The sequence below is a fragment of the Netta rufina genome, assembly GCF_964035555.1.
Source record: "Netta rufina genome assembly, chromosome: 3".
NCBI lineage: Eukaryota > Metazoa > Chordata > Aves > Anseriformes > Anatidae > Netta > Netta rufina.
Window position 1 is genome coordinate 41,961,082 of NC_140125.1, and position 16,760 is coordinate 41,977,841.

General features: G+C 38.7%; 1 protein-coding gene across 1 annotated transcript in view; it reads right to left on the reverse strand.

Annotated features, from left to right (window-relative positions):
- The window catches only part of MTA3 (metastasis associated 1 family member 3), a gene marked incomplete at its 3' end in the record, with an annotated part of 142,239 nt that overhangs the window by 104,134 nt on the left and 21,345 nt on the right, over positions 1-16,760 (reverse strand). The window contains exon 4 of the mRNA XM_084285052.1: positions 8,811-8,937. Within this exon, the coding sequence (XP_084141178.1) occupies positions 8,811-8,937 (127 nt within the window). The remainder of the gene's footprint in view (positions 1-8,810; positions 8,938-16,760) is intronic.

A 16,760-nucleotide genomic window follows, 5' to 3' on the forward strand; every position in this document is an offset into this window, starting at 1 on the left:
AATTAGGTTAAAAAATTCATTAAGTCTGTAGTGTATCACCTCCTGAATTTCTTTCAATCTTATTATTTGTCAGGAGAATCACAACCTTACATGGAAATGGTGGGAATAAATAAATAAATAAATAAACAAACAAACAAATAAATAAATAAATCCGAGCACAGCACACAACAGCAGATGAGAAGATTCCTGCAGCAGAGAGCTAGGAAAACGCCTCTATAATCAATCATGTCTTTGGATGTTTTTTGAAGCTTTTGACCTTGATAATTCCAGAACATTTATGTCTAAAGATTAATTATATGCTATATGATGAAGTAAGTTAATCTATTTTAACTATTTTTTTTATTTATTTATTTTTTTAAGTATTAAAGGCTAAATACGAGTTTACTTTCCAGTTTGCTTCAGTTCTGTACAGCTCTAGTATGCTCCCTCTCCAGTACAGCCTACCCTTATTTAAGTGCAATTATTGCTGAGGCTTTCCTTCACCTGTCATCGTGGCTGAAAGGGCAGTGACTGACCTTATATCTTACTGTTGGAAATTTACAAAGCTTCATTAAGACAAAAGATTAATTTCCACAGCACATCTTCTAAGTGAGTAAGTTTCTGTTTGATGTTACATTTATTTGCAAAGCATTTTAAGCATCTAATGGCTGGAGTCATGCATACAAATAGCATTTTTTTTTAAATGTATATGCATTTCAAATGAATGGATTATAGTGTCAAAAAAAAAAAAAAAACACACAAAGCTAGACCTACAGTGGTAATCCAATGCTAAAATGAAAAAAAAAAAAAAAAGAAAAATAATAATAATTAAATACAATGTAAAAATGGAGTAAAAATAATTTTTAAAGATCCGTATTATGGTTACCAGTTTCTGTGATTGACAAGCATGAAACACTTATTACAGGTTATTTAGAATATTAACCAAAGGCATAGAACCCCTACCATTTACATATCCCCACCCAGAAAATCCTCTAAGCCTACTGGAAATGGCCTAGTGGGTTGAACCAAAGCATCTAGCTCTGGATCTTGTCTCTGAAATCTCTCAACCATGTATACTGCAGAAAGACCTCAATACAGATTGACAGTGATGTGTCCCTAAGTGTTCTCCAACCACCACTGTACTCCTCATCCTTTCTTCCAATACTAGTAATCAAAATGCCACATGAGGAAGTTAGTAGGGTTTAAACCACATCACAACAAGACTGAGTGAAAAGATACGGATTTTTTCACCTACTGCATGTATTTAAAAAGTTTTATAAGCTTCTCTGAATATGAATAATATTCTCCTCCTCACAGCATTCTGTAACTGCATTTATTAATGTTTTAGGGACAATTTCAGGTAACTGTAATAGGTAGAGTTATAGCAAATAAAGCATCAGTATGACAAGATAAAATCAACTATACTAACCTAGAAAGAGGAAAAAAAAAGGGTGGGAGGTGGACCTGGCTAATCACAGAGATATATACTGCATTTACTAGATTGTAAGATCAGTTACACACCAAAGCAATATTCTATTTGCAAGGACTGTAGGATTTCTGAAGTTTTCAAGTACTATTTAGACTAGCAAAGTATAATGTAACAGTTACATTGCTTTATTGTTGAAAACTCCTTCCTGAAGCCTGTCACAAGAAATAATTAAGGTCAAAATTACAAAGTATTACCCAGCTTCAGTGAAACAGTAAGAAAAATAAATAAAATTGCGTTGTCTAATATTTATTCAGATATGAAACCTGCTTCTCCAACTGTGAGTCTGATTTTAGCTATATTTCCTCTACCAAGCAGAACCCCTGAATTAACTGCTAACAGGGAAAATTACTAGTAAATAGCATCAGAAGAGATCAGTGATGTTGAGATTACATTCCTGATTTTGACCTTTTTCTCTACTACTCAGAGAAATTATTTTTATTTCCTACAGAATTAGGCAGAGCTGATCTTGTAGGAATATTGAGGGGAGCTTTCGGATACCTCAATGTACAAATACCTGCAAACAAAAAATAAATTAGCTTTTATGTCTTCACTTACAATTTAATTCTGACAAGATGAAATTGTCCCTTCAGAATGCTTTCTGCTCTTGGATGTACTTAAACGTATTTAAACTGATCACAGATAAAAAGTTCTTCCATTTATCTGGCAATACCAACAAAACTTCTCACAGTATTAAATCAGTCAAAAATAAAAAGTAATTTATAGGTCTTGCAGTAAAAGGAGAGAAGAAAGCTTACCTATGTGTAATGCTCACGGTATTACCAGCCCCTATCATACAAACCACTCAGGATTCAACCACATCCCCTGGTCTAAGAACCAGAGATACAACTTTTAACTTTTTTCTTTCTTTTAACCATTAACCACGTGAAAGCTGTTTTCACACGTTAGCCCTTCCTTCATTGCCATGTGTTACAAATTCTTGCCAGGTTGTAAATTTTCTACTGTGTATTTCAGCCAACTCCACCAATATGCTGTGAATTCCTGACCACTTTGGCACATCAGCTGAGGGACATGTTATGGCCTACTTCTTCATGCTTTCACCCTGCTTCTGTTATTTGAACGAAGCCATCAAAGAACAACGCAAATACTTCCCACAAATAAACTCCAAAACACAGTTTTAGGAAAAGTGGTTTTTACAAAATGTTTTCAACTGTTCCGGCAGAAAGCCCCATAGTCCCAAAACCAAAATGCTAACCACCTACAGCTGAAACAGCAAATAAACAGAGACACTAATGAGGATTATAAAAACATACATCGTGGTAGGTAGCAGTCCCAGTGGAGTGAACAAAAGATTTTTCCCCCTGTTTTTAGGAGGTTATTTGTCTGTTGGTGGTGGCTTTTGTTTGTTTGTCTTTTAACTGTGGAACAAAGAAGAGGAGAATAAACAGAAAACTGGGAAATAAATGGCAGATTTGTGAGACACTCAGATACGACTGTCGCAGACAATTCAGTAAGGAGCTGATGAAAATGAACAGTCTATGTGAAATGTCAACATCTGAGTCCTGAAGCAGAGATTTCAAAGCAAGTAAGTAGAGAGAGGGTCTAATGGGCCTTGAAAATTAAAGACAAAAACTGTGCCATGTTTGAGTAAGACCCAATGGAGGAATGAAAAGTATTTGGGAACATAATTAACACAAGATCATGATAACAATCAGCATTTGGAACAGAGAAGTTCCCTTATAAAGCCACAAGATGATGATAACCACTTCAACAATTAAAGTTGTTTGAAACATGTCACACCAAAGCTTTAATGTCGGATGTTATTAGAAGATTTAGATATTGCCTGATTACAGAACCTAGATGAAAACGCCAGATTATTCAACATATATATTTTACATACACATATGGGGAAAAAAAATTAGACATCTTGTTTGCACTGTCTAGGTAATCATCTTTTAAGACCTTTTCTTAAAGTAATCTGTAATTTAGTTATGTTTTAGTCAAATCTTTAACAGATCTCAAAAACCTGATGAAAACACTGATACTTAAAACTACCAAATGAATCAAAGTCAACAGCAACTATTTTTATCTGTAGGCCTTTATTTTTTATATAGGCCTTGTTTTGGCACAACCCCTATTTTTAAACCAGTGGAAACCCCTATGGTTCTTGTTCTCTTATTTTTGCCTGCTATTTCTTTATGTTTTCACCAGATGAGTATGACAGCCTGAGATACAAATCTCTTTTTAATAAAGAACACTTGGGACAGGAGGTACAACAACAAGAATTACAGAAAGAAATTACAAAAGAAACGAAGAAATTAGTGCCTGATAACCAGGACAAACCACAGAAGTGGAAAAAGCAACCTGATGGCTACAGTAACATGCCATATACATTTCCTATTGTAATGTAGTTGCATTACAATATGATTAGTGAAGAGTTAGAACTTTCAGAACATATTGCTGTCAGTTCCCACCAAGTCAATGGAACTTGCTGTGCATTGGTCATTAAAATACAACTTGAAGAAAAAAAATACATGCAGGGAGGACAGACTTGGAAATTCTGCTATTAGTAAATACTCATCATCATTCTGAATATGACAATGACATTGATTAATTCCATGCAGACAAACCAATTGTCTCTCACTCAACTTCATGAAAAATGTTGGTCTCAGAAATTTGAAACACAGACGTGAGTCACTATCTAAACAAGAACAAAACAACAGGAGAGAATATTAGGAAATGTTAAGTTTATGAGAACAAAAAAATGATTTCATTTTAGCATATGCTGTTGCTTCAATGACAGTTTGAGCTTAAACTGAAAACAAGGTGAAAAAATGAAGAAAAGCAGTAAATTTTTGAGTGGAACACAATAGCAGCCTTTCTCATGTGCATCATAAAGAGTAAGAAAGAGAAAAAAAAAGTGCAGATAGAGCAGTGAATGAGAAAGGTACCTTAAATAAAAAAAAAAATGTTTTTCCTGAACTGACTAAAATGGAGAACTGTTTTGAAGATTTCCAATCACACAACTACTTTGAGCCAAGTTTTGATCCCTTACGAGCAGTTTACAATGATCACCAAACCACAGACTAGGAACTGTGGAGTCTTAAGAGCTTCTGCTACTTTTAAAAAATTGATTCCCCAGTTACGGGAAACCAACACCTATCTCACTCGATAAATGAGTATTACTAGGACCCATGTCTCCAAAAAAATGACACAAATCTCCCGAAAAGTATAAGACTGTGTATGCAATGTACACCTGTGACCAAAATGTAGATCAATAACTTGGATATTACCTGTTTAGCATACTACTGATAAAATGGGACTCAAAACAGAATGCACAGCAAACTGACATGTCTATCTAAATGAACTAGAGAACAGCTGGCATCTCAACATATGCATAGATATGGATGACTCGGAGCTTTTATGCTGCATGTGACCATCAGTCTGAAAATTCTCACCATTTTAATCTTGATTGGAACTGAAGTCCTCATTCTGAATACTCCAAATTTATACCATTTAAAGGCTAAGTCTTTCTTCGAATAATCATGCACAATTGACACCAATTTTAAATTAATTTTAGACAGTGTTCAAATCATTTTTTCATATTCTTAAATTCCAAGTTTTATATAGTTCACACTGTTACCTACTCACAATCTAATCAGAGGAAAAAGCATTTCCAACTTGAAACATCTTATTTTTTAAGAGATAAAAATTAGGAGTTTTCATTCAGCAACAATTTATGCAGCTTATACACACAAATTACTATGTAGTTAGCAGAAGAGCCAAAGCATTCAGCAACTCATAAAAGTCTTACTTTCATAGTCATAGAAGATGTTGAGAGAAAAACAAGGATCTACAAATGTATAGATGTTTTGAAACGAGCTTTAGCAAATTATCACTTAGATTGCATCTTGTGTTCTGTTGCTGAGAAGGGTTTTCAAGAAGAGAACACATGGAGTAGAAAGAACAATGCCAAGAAGAGAAGGATTCAGATCACAAGAGGTAAAATATTTTCCTCTCCTAGGCACAGCAAAACGATGTTTTCTTACCTCAGTGAGTATAACAATATATACACATTCTATAAATTATTGTAGGAAACTCAAGTCATTGCTATCCACCCCCCCCTTTTTCCAACACACACACAAAACAAAACAAAAAAAACACTTTTAGCAGAGAAGCAGCAATACAAATATATCTAAGAAAGCCACAGGAGGCTGGTTAGGAATGATTTTTCAGCGTAACATTACAGGGTCACTTAGACCAGAAGCAATGCACACCACTCCATGCAACTGATCTTAAAGTCTTGCACCATGTGAAACACGCCTACTTTGCAATTACGCCACTATGGGGACATACGTAAGAATTTCAGGTATTTAACTGAAACGTCCACTGATAAATACAGGTTTTTTTCTTTTACTCTGTTACTTGTACTGGCTATTGACCACAACTTAGAACAAGATGAAAATCTAAGCCAGAATCTAACTAGTGTAAACATTATCCAAGTTCTACCAGCAAAGAAAAAATCACAGAATCACAGAATTTCTAGGTTGGAAGAGACCTCAAGATCATCGAGTCCAACCTCTGACCTAACGCTAACAAGTCCCCACTAAACCATATCCCTAAGCTCTACATCTAAACATCTTTTAAAGACTTCCAGGGATGGTGACTCCACCGCTTCCCTGGGCAGCCTGTTCCAATGTCTAACAACCCTTTCGGTAAAGAAGTTCTTCCTAACATCTAACCTAAAACTCCCCTGGCGAGATAAATAAAATAAAAAAAATAAAAAATAAAAAAAAAAAAAAAAAAAAAAACCATAGGCAAGCTTCAAAGGCCCCAATACTCTAAATAACCTCAATCCAGAAAGAAAGAAATCAATTCTTAACAATCCAAATCAACAGATAACCACACGCCTATTCAAAGCAGATTCACTCCTTATCTTATCCAGCAGTCTGATTTACACCAGAAAATAAACCAGGCTTCAAAGGCTCAAAATCAGCTTTTAAGAATTAGCTAAAATTTTATAGCTTATATATACACACGTGAGGTACATAAATACATAACGCACACACACCCTGTATGCTGAAAACAGCTTGTTTGCTGAGAATGCCAAGACTAGAAATCCTGATGTAGTATCACCAATTCCTAGGGTGCCATGCCTTAAAAAGTTACAATACTTAAACAACAAAATGAGCTGTCCTATCCTGTCCTGAGCTTTAGACCATTTGGTGTGTTCTAAATGAAGGAATTGCACATTGGAAAAAAAACTATTTCTCTATTTCATACAAAGTGTTAAATTGAAAAGCAAGTACGAACGATCTTAGAAATTAACGCAGTCTTTTACAACAACAATACGCTCTACTGGAACATATACATTTCTTGCTGAGTTGCATGGTGGATTTTTACATCAAACAATTTCACCATGATGGCAACTTTTAACCTTTTTATTTTTTTTTTTTCCTGTGCCTTACCATTCTTCCAAAATGCTGTATTTGGTAACGCTCAAGTCTCTGAAAATCCAAGTTAAAGCACGCAGCAATTCAACTCAATTCAGTCCCTTGCTGAGATTGGCAATGCTTTGGGAACTATCTGTATCATGAATGCTGCATGCATTCACTGGGTGATGTTTAAATCTACTGAATGAAGATGAGGGCTCAGCGAGTCCACGGCAGCAAAAAACTGTTATAAGAACTGGGAATTACAGTGTCTGGCAAAACTGAATTTGTAATATGCAGGGATCAGGAAGAAAGGAGGCAATTCACTGGAGGAGTGCTATTAACCTTATACATTTCAGGAGGGAGGTTTCACTTGTAACTTGACCATGGCAGTAAGGGAACAAGCTCTGTCCTTGAGACCCAAATGAGTATATCATCTTGACACTGCCCTGCGCTGCATACCAGCACTCCAGGTTTCTGTTGCAGTGAGCTATGCAATTACACCTTCTTGAATATGTCCCACTGCAGCACTGTGTCTACCAGGCAGTGTTACTACATGTAACTGGTCCTGTGTGGAGCCAGCAGTTGGTCTCTATGATCCTTGTGGGTCCCTTCCAAGTCAGGATAGTCTACACTTCTACACTAAACTTGTTCCAGAATGCATCTGGAAAAGGTCTTAGCAATTCATGACAGTATTGCAGTTAACCATTTTATATGTTCTGAAAAGTAAATGCAAGTCATCACTTTGCATTTGCCTGCTGTGCAGTGCTACATGTACCATGAATTCACGTGTTTTTCTGGATTCTTTGTGTAGCCCTGGAGATAGATACTCTATTGTATTTCCTCTCCAAGCTGTGAGAGAAGCTAGGTACAGAATACCTTATTTCAATATCTAAATGTCAAAGTAAGTAAAAGAAACCGTTCAGGATTATTATCTCTATGCTATAGTTGGGGAAGCAGAGATTTGATATGTAAATGACCTTCTCAAAGTCGGAGAAGTGGCTGAATCAAGTACAGGAAATTAATAAAAATTCCCAATTTCCAGTTTCTGTTTTGGTAATAAGAACGATAAGCCACATTTGACAAAGAAAAATATGTATGCACATACAAAGTTTTTATCTACTGGAACATATACATTTTTTGTAGCTTTTAGTAATTTATGGTCTGAAATAGCTGAGGAGAGATGGATGTACTAAGAAAACTAAAATTTCTTCAGAAAGCAAATCTGTTAAGAGCCTTTGTTTTATACTTAGTACACTCCCCTTCTGCCACTGCTCTTTCTGATCATCCTCTTCCACTTCCAGGTGTACCCCCCCCAAATGAACAAATTGTTCGACCTCTACATAGAAGATGACTTAAGCATCTACTTCATTTACAGAAAGAAATAAAATTTAAAAAAAAGAGCTTTAGCAAGCCTCTTCTTACATTACCATTAGGGCAATCTAAAACAATATTTGAAACGCTTTTGAAATGTTTAGCCAAACTCGGTCATGACTTCACATTTACTAAAGTTGGAGTAATTTTATTTTTAAACGTGTGCAGCCCTACATTAGAGATCTGACCACTGTGTCACTGTTTCCTTTCCAAATCAATCTGTGGTCTCCCTGGGCATACAAAGCGGTCACACTTCCTCTGGCCAGCAGAAGAAGAATTAACAAAACAACTCTTCCAAAGTAGGCACAGCCTGACTTCATACCACATTATCAACTGATCCTCTAATGGCAACCCAAAGCTCTGTCTGAGACTATTGTCCCTTCCAATGCTCAGACATGAAGTAACAGAAGGCAATACCAAAGGTGGCTCCAAAACAATTCATGGGACTACCTGGCACAGCTCATCTGTGAACAATCACGCCCTTTTGCGAGATAAAGGCTGAAGTGTTCAAACAGTTGGCCTACTGGCAGGCAATCCACAACAGACTACACAGATAAACAGTATTTACTTTTTCTTACCTGATGTGAGTTGCAGGAAGAGACTCATACTGGCGAGAAAGAAAGAGCTCTCTGTGCTTCAACTGATGTTTCTGTTTATCCGTCAAGTCAACCTCAATTGTAGTTTCAGACTCTTCTTCAACTTCTTCTGCAGAGAAGCAGAGCGTAGGTCGAAATTAACTCTGTTACATAACACCCTTGCAGCCATTTCACTTGACATTCCCCCCACCCCTTAGCAACCTCCCTTAGTATTGCAAAGAAAAGATGAGATTAACAGGTCTAGTTTATGTAACTTGACAGAATATTAAGCATTTTGAATTTGATACCTTCTACTTTAAGCCTTTAAAAATTATGCTGCTCTCCTACTGTATTATGCACTTATGTCTTTCACACAGCTGCAAGAACAATCCTGACAAAATTACTCACTCTTTTTTCATCTCTTTTCACTTTTTTTCTCTGGGTTTGCCACTTCTTTGCTGACCAGTTCCATTTTACGTATTCTGTTGCTGATATCAGCATTGCTAGAAGTTTTACAAGCATCCTGGTGAAAAGCACTTTCTATGAAACTGAAAGTTACTGAATTCACTGTATTGCCAAATCACACGCTGAGAAAATTGAACAACCTCACTGCCTTCCAAGATGTTAACCTAATAGAATCTGACAGCAATATTCAAAATTATTTCTATTTTAAGCAATACAGCACTATAATAGGATGTTATTATTAGATATTATCATAAGATAACAGCAACTAAAACAGCAAGTATTAAACTCTATTTTAAAGTATGTTCGCAGTTGAAAACTCTTTTATAGTCAGTCTAATCTGAAATTGTCTAGTACTACCTTGAACATGATATAACCAAAGAAAAAGATTCCTTCTAAAGACTTAAACCATCTGTAAACTGGGAACATTGAGGAAAAAATAAAAACAGATACTAAAAAGTGTCCCTTATAGATGTTAAAAGCAACGTTCACAGTGGTTGTTAGCATATCATACGGACAAACACACTGTCCAAAATAGTTATCATGGGATCTTCATGGTTGAGATCTGCCTTTGTAGTAGATTCCTGGGACATGCAGACCTCCAGTCTACACTCCCTAACTTCCCAGAAAGGACAAAGTCCCCGTGAACATTATATGCAAAAAACAGGCACTTTAAGCTTTCTAAGATTTGGCAATTTTCTACCTGCTCTATTATCTACAAGCTACAAAACCAAATATACTTTTAATTCCTAAGGCAAATATGCCTTAGGAATTAAAATTAAAATTAAACAACGAAACCACAGCATTAGCTAGTATTTCATGTAGCTACCTTAGAACAAATCACCTCATCTGCTCTTGCAAAGTAACACTTTTTACAAACAACCTACAGACTTCTCAAAATGAAGCCTGCCTGTGTCTTCATGGCAACCACAATTCTCTCCAAATGCAACTTCATTATTATTGTTTTTTAATCATGCCTGCCTGTAGCTTATTCCACTTCTTTCTACAGAAGTGATAAAACACGGTCATCTCATATAACCAACTCCTCAAATCCAGTTCCATCGGCCACCGTAAGCCTACTTGGCTCTACACACAGTCACCATCCCTGTTTTGTAATGTATTGTGGGGATGTAGATTAACAAAAACAAAGCCCCACAGTCTCAGCTGACACACACAGAGGTTCAAGTCAGATCACAACTGAGTTTGGAATTATTCTGACACCTATAATGCTAACAATAAATAAAGTGTAAAAAAAAAAAATCCTGTGCAAAGACGAAGCATTTTTAAATTAAACTAATAAAGAAAAAAGGAATGAGTATTAAAATGTTTAAGTTTCAAACAAATATTAGCTATGACCATTTATTACCATAAATGACTTACTAGCTACATTTGCTAAAGCCTTAATATTTATTAACATATCCAGATGTGTCAGCAGTCGTTTTTTTGTTTCTTTGTTTTAGTATACATACTGCTTGTAGCATTCTACAGGTCCAAAGTTCTCATTTGTCTATTAATTTCCTCTCCTTCCTGAATGATATCAAAAGTACAAGCTTATCTTTTGTTACAACCATCTGAAGACAGCTGACAAGAAACAGCCCATTAGAAAGCAATTTAGGCATCCAAACACAGGTGTCCAGGGCCACATTAGACAGACCTGTAGAAAGCACCTGACTACCACTATGGCAGAAAACACAGAAGAATGTGTACCATTTTGAAGTGGCAGCAGGGAGCCAGGAATTATATTGCAGAGAGTTTAAAATGGCTTTAGATGCCTATGTTCAAGTATCATAACAGCTCCCTTAGAGCGAGAAATTAGAAAAAATAATTGTATATTTATTGCACTAATCTTCCATAAGACAAGAAAGTATCGATTCAAGAGCCTGAAGCTGAAATCCTCTCTTACATGCATCACTTCAAAGATAACAAGCCCAAACATGAAAAAAAATATAATTTACTAAATTTTTCAGAAATAAAGCACATGTTTTACTCACAAAGATCTGACAAACCAGAAAGCAGGACTAATCATGGCCAGACACTGCACAGTTCCACTATTGATGCATATAACTTATCACCAGAATAATTTTACAACTCTTCTTCTTCATAATAAAAAATGCAAATAGTAATGCATTTAGCAAAACATGTATAGTTTGTCCCAGCAATAACAAGCTGCATCTAGAAAGTACACACTGGATAAAGTGAGGAAATTAAATATTTAAACTAATTTGCTCGATAGCAATGCAACAAATTCTGCATCTGACCAAACCTTTAGACACCTGCTTTCAAACAAGGTTTTTGCATAGATCAGGCCTTAATGCCTACGTGAAGAAAAGGGGTGAAGAACTTTCAGTCCTTCTAAAGCTCTCTTCACCCCTGTGTCTTGTATTTGCAGTGCGTATGCAATTTAATTTACCATCCAGGAAGAGGTTATTCCCGTCAAGAAGAGTGAAATGGAAGGTACCTACAGGAAATTATCATAAAGTGGCACCAAGTTGAGCACATTTTCAGTGCTCAGGAAGAGAACCAAAGCCATGGCTCAAAGTGAACAAATATTTTAATGGAGAAATATGGTAATGACATACACAGCATCATCATTCCCAGAATAAATTAAATTTTGTTTTCTATCTACAGTTGTTCAGCTTAAAAATATCTTGAAAGTCTAAGGTATGACTACAAAGATGAACACAATCAGATTTTCTAAATGACACAATCCCCTCTAGGCCCTGGCCAAAGACGAAGATTATGTTTTGTAGTACTTTTCCTGGTCTACAAGAAATATTTCATTTAAAGGAAAAATCCTGAAGAGCAAAAGCAGGGATCTTTGGTGAGCTTTTAAAGCTTTAGGTCTATCTATTATACGTGGGCTTTCTAATCAGCGATTGCAAATATTTGCTTTGATTCTGAGAACCAGAGTGGTCCAGTGATTCTTTCGCTGGCAGTGGTACAGCCTTGGCCTTTCCCTTTTCCCTTGTAACTAAGGCCTAATTGACTCAAATAAGCAATAGATACTAGGAAAAAGCTGTAATCCTCACTCATTTTACATGTGCACTACCATTTAAAAAAAAAAAAAAAAAAAAAAAACACTTGTTTTCTATTTACTCTGTGGGATTCACTGTTTAGACAAGTGTTCTTACTGAACTTAAGAAGAAGAGAGAGTTGTCCATGCCATAAACTTTGTAGATGTCTTTTTTTTTTTTTTTTTTATAGTTAAGTAATGTGGTGACTTAAGCTTGCCACCAGGAAGAAATGCTTATTTTTATATCTAAAATCAAAATAAGCTGAGGACGGACCTCTCGAAATATGACACACCCATTTAATATAAAATGGTTTAAGAAAGTGACTTTAAAAAAAATCATGAAAGACACCTAAAAAGCTTTAAATGTGACTCAAACCACTCTGTGGTTAAACAGCAGCTAGCAAATGTTGCTTTCCTCTAACCTATTACTTTTCCTTATCTAAGTCAAAATAACCCACCATACAATTCCCTTATCTACTGCAACAGAAAGTAAAAGAGACTGGATTAAACACTGAAGGCTGTCGCCAGCGCTGAAGGAGTATATATTGAGTTTTAAAAGGAAGAAGTCCTCCTTCTGTTGCTGCCAATGAATTGCTGACTGTGTTAGTTTCAGCTAGAGGTTGGCTGGATCACAGAATCACAGCTACACAAAATAATTCAGACTGTAAAGGGACACAGGAGGTCTCCAGCGCAAAGTCCTCCTCCAAGCAGGCTCCACTGTGAAGTCAGCCCAGGTTACTCTACGTTTTATTCAGCTGGGTCTTGAAAACCTCCAAGGACAGAGACCAAAAACCCTCTCTGGCAGCCAGCTCATGGCAAAAAAAAGCTGTTCCTTGTACCTAACCTGAATCGCTCCTGTTTGAATTCAGTCACGGCAAAGAGCTCAACTCCATCACCCCTAAAATCTCCCCATAGGTATTAGCAGTCTAATTCTCCAGGCAGAAGCAGCTTGATTCCCTCAGCCTCTCCTCCCCTCATGGAGACCTCTGCTGAAACTCCTCCAGTGCATCCATAACTTCCCTGTATTGGGGGCCTAAAACTGGATGCCATAGACATAGCACCGAGTTGCTGGAGGGGACAGCCACCTTCCTCCACCCACTGGCTAGGCACCTGGTGATACAGCCCTGCGTGCTGCTGTTTTGCCTCCTCTGTCACTGTGGTGGTTTTACCGTGCTGGGCAGCTAAACCCCACAACCGCTCTCTCACTCCCCCTCCTTTAGATAAGGAGGGGAAGAAGTAAAGCAAAGAACAACTCACGGGTTGAGATAAGGATAATTTAATTAAAGGGAAATAATTATAATAATTAAATAAAGACTACCATGAACTAAACAATTTAACTAAGGGGAAATAAAAGGGAAAGGGGAAAAAGGGAGGAAAACAAACAAAATAAATGAAAGCGATATGGAAGTGCAGAGGAAAGAAATTACTCTTTACTTCCCACAAATGAGCGATGATTGACCACGTCCTTGAAGCAAGGCCTCAACGCACGCAGCCGGTGTTCGAGAGGAGGACCGACGTCTTCTCAACGAGAGCCCACCCCTCCCCTCTTCTTCCTGTTTCCACCTTTTATTGCTGAGTGTGACACCACATGGTATGGAATATCCCTTTGATTGGTTTAGGTCAGCTGCCCTAGTGATGTTTCTCTCCTCACTTTTTTGCCCACCCCCTAGGAGGGTTAGAGAAAGGCCCAATGCTGCTCAGCAGTAGACACAACACTGGTGTGATAACACTGCTGTTCCAGCTACAAGTACAGAGTACGGCACTGAATGGGCTGCTGCCAGGAAATTTAACTTTCCAGCCAGACCCAGTACAACCTCCACCCCTTATTCCATAACATTTGTGTCACACTCAGATCCCCATACTTTAGCATACAAGCATTCTCATCATTATCCCCTGTCCTTTAACAGGACAAGGATTTAACAGGACAGGATTAATAGGCAGATGTATCTTTTCATTCCATAGGTCTTTCTTGGAAAATGTTCATAAGAACTGTTGATGATTAGGTCTTCATCTGCCAAAGTGGCCACTCAAGGCAGGCGGAGTTGGATGTCTGGACACCAGCACCAGCTTAGCTCAAGTCCTTGTTGCACTGCCCGGCTCCTTGCAAAGTTGACCTGTCGTTGATCCTACAGCATCTTCCTACAACATATAACTTAGATTATAGATTAGTTTTCTCTCAATGTCAAATCTCCTTGAGGCACACACTTGATATCCCCATTCTTTTGCATGACCCACCAGGTATACCCTGGTCCTTGGGCGAAGACAATCCCACGAGTGGGTTTGCCTTTTCCCGAGGCAGGAGCAACCCACACTGCCTTCCCCATCCACCTTCCTATATGCACTACGGGAACCTTAGCTCCTTTCACAGTGTGTAGGGGTTTTGTTTCGGCAGGACCAGCACGGCTGTCAGACCCCCTATTGTTAACTAGCCAAGTGGCTTCTGGTAGATTTGTGTCCCATTGTTTCCACGTCCCAGCACCTAATGCTCGTAACATAGTCTTTAACAGTCCATTGTACCTCTCAACCTTCCCAGAGGCTTGTGGGTGGTAAGGGATGTGGTACACCCACTCAATACCATGCCTCTTTGCCCAGGAGGTAACAAGATTGTTTCGGAAATGACTCCCATTGTCAGACTCAATTCTCTCTGGTGTACCATGACGCCACAATACTTGTCTTTCCAGGCCCAAGATAGTGTTTCGGGCTGTGGCATGGTTTACAGGGTATGTTTCCAGCCACCCAGTAGTTGCTTCTACCATGGTGAGTATGTACCGTTTGCCTTGGCGAGTTTTTGGGAGTGGTCCGATATAGTCAATTTGCCAGGCCTCACCATATTGAAACCCTAACCATCTCCCCCTGTTCCAGGGAGATTTTACCTTCATGGCTTTCTTGATTGCAGCACAGGTCTCACACTCATGGGTAACCTGTGTGATGGCCTCAATGGTCAAGTCCACCCCTCGATCACGAGCCCATCTGTAAGTGGCATCTCTCCCCAGATGTCCTGATGTTTCATGGGCCCATCGAGCTACAAACAGCTCACCCTTACGTTCCCAGTCTAGGTCCACCTGAGCCACTTCAATTTTCGAAGCTCGATCCACTTCTTTGTTGTTCTTATGTTCTTCAGTAGTGCGACTCTTGGGCATGTGGGCATCTACATGACGTACTTTAACATCCAGGTTTTCTACCCGGGCAGCAATATCTTGCCACAGGGTAGCAGCCCAGATAGGCTTACCTCTGCGCTGCCAGTTGCTCTCTTTCCATTGCTGCAGCCACCCCCACAGAGCATTTGCCACCATCCATGAGTCAGTATAAAGATACAATACTGGCCAATTTTCTCTTTCGGCAATATCTAGGGCTAGTTGTATGGCTTTTACTTCTGCATACTGACTCGACTCACCTTCCCCTTCCATGGCTTCCACAACTCGTCGTATGGGATTCCACACAGCAGCTTTCCATTTCCGATGGCTCCCTATCACACGGCAGGATCCGTCAGTAAACAACGCATATTGCTTTCTGTCTTCTGGCAACTCATTGTATGGTGGTGCCTCTTCAGCACGGGTTACATCTTCTGTTGGCACTCCGAAATCTCTGCCTTCCGGCCAGTCCATAATCTCTTCCAGGATTCCTGGGCGATTGGGTTTTCCCATTCGAGCCCGCTGTGTAATTAACGCTATCCACTTACTCCATGTAGCATCAGTTGCATGGTGTGTAGTGGGAATTTTCTCTTTGAACATCCAATGTAACACAGGTAGCCGCGGTGCCAAGAGGAGCTGTGCCTCTGTACCCACAACTTCTGAAGCAGCTCGAACACCCTCATATGCTGTGAGTATTTCCTTTTCAGTTGGGGTGTAATTGGCTTCTGATCCTCGATAGCCCCGACTCCAGAAGCCCAGAGGTCGACCTCGAGTTTCTTCTGGGGTTTTCTGCCAAAGGCTCCAGGTGAGCCCATGCTCTCCAGCTGCAGTGTACAGTATATTTTGCACAGCTGGTCCAGTACGGACAGGCCCAAGGGCTACTGCACGAGCTATTTCTTGTTTGATTTGTTCAAATGCCTGTTGTTGCTCAGGGCCCCACTCAAAATAGTTTCTCTTTCGAGTCACTCGATATAGAGGACTCACAAGCTGACTATAGCCTGGCACATGCATTCTCCAGAATCCCACGAGGCCTAGGAAAGCTTGCGTTTCCTTTTTGCTAGTTGGCGGAGACATTGCTGTTATTTTATTGATCACATCCATTGGAATATGGCGACGTCCATCCTGCCATTTTACCCCCAAGAACTGGATTTCCTGTGTAGGCCCCTTGACCTTGCTCTTTTTAATGGCAAAACCAGCTTTCAGGAGAATTTGGATTATTTTCTTCCCTTTCTCAAAAACTTCTTCTGCTGTGTTGCCCCACACGAGGATGTCGTCAATGTACTGAAGATGCTCAGGAGCTCCCCCTTGCTCCAGTGCAGACTGGATCAGTCCATGGCAAATGGTAGG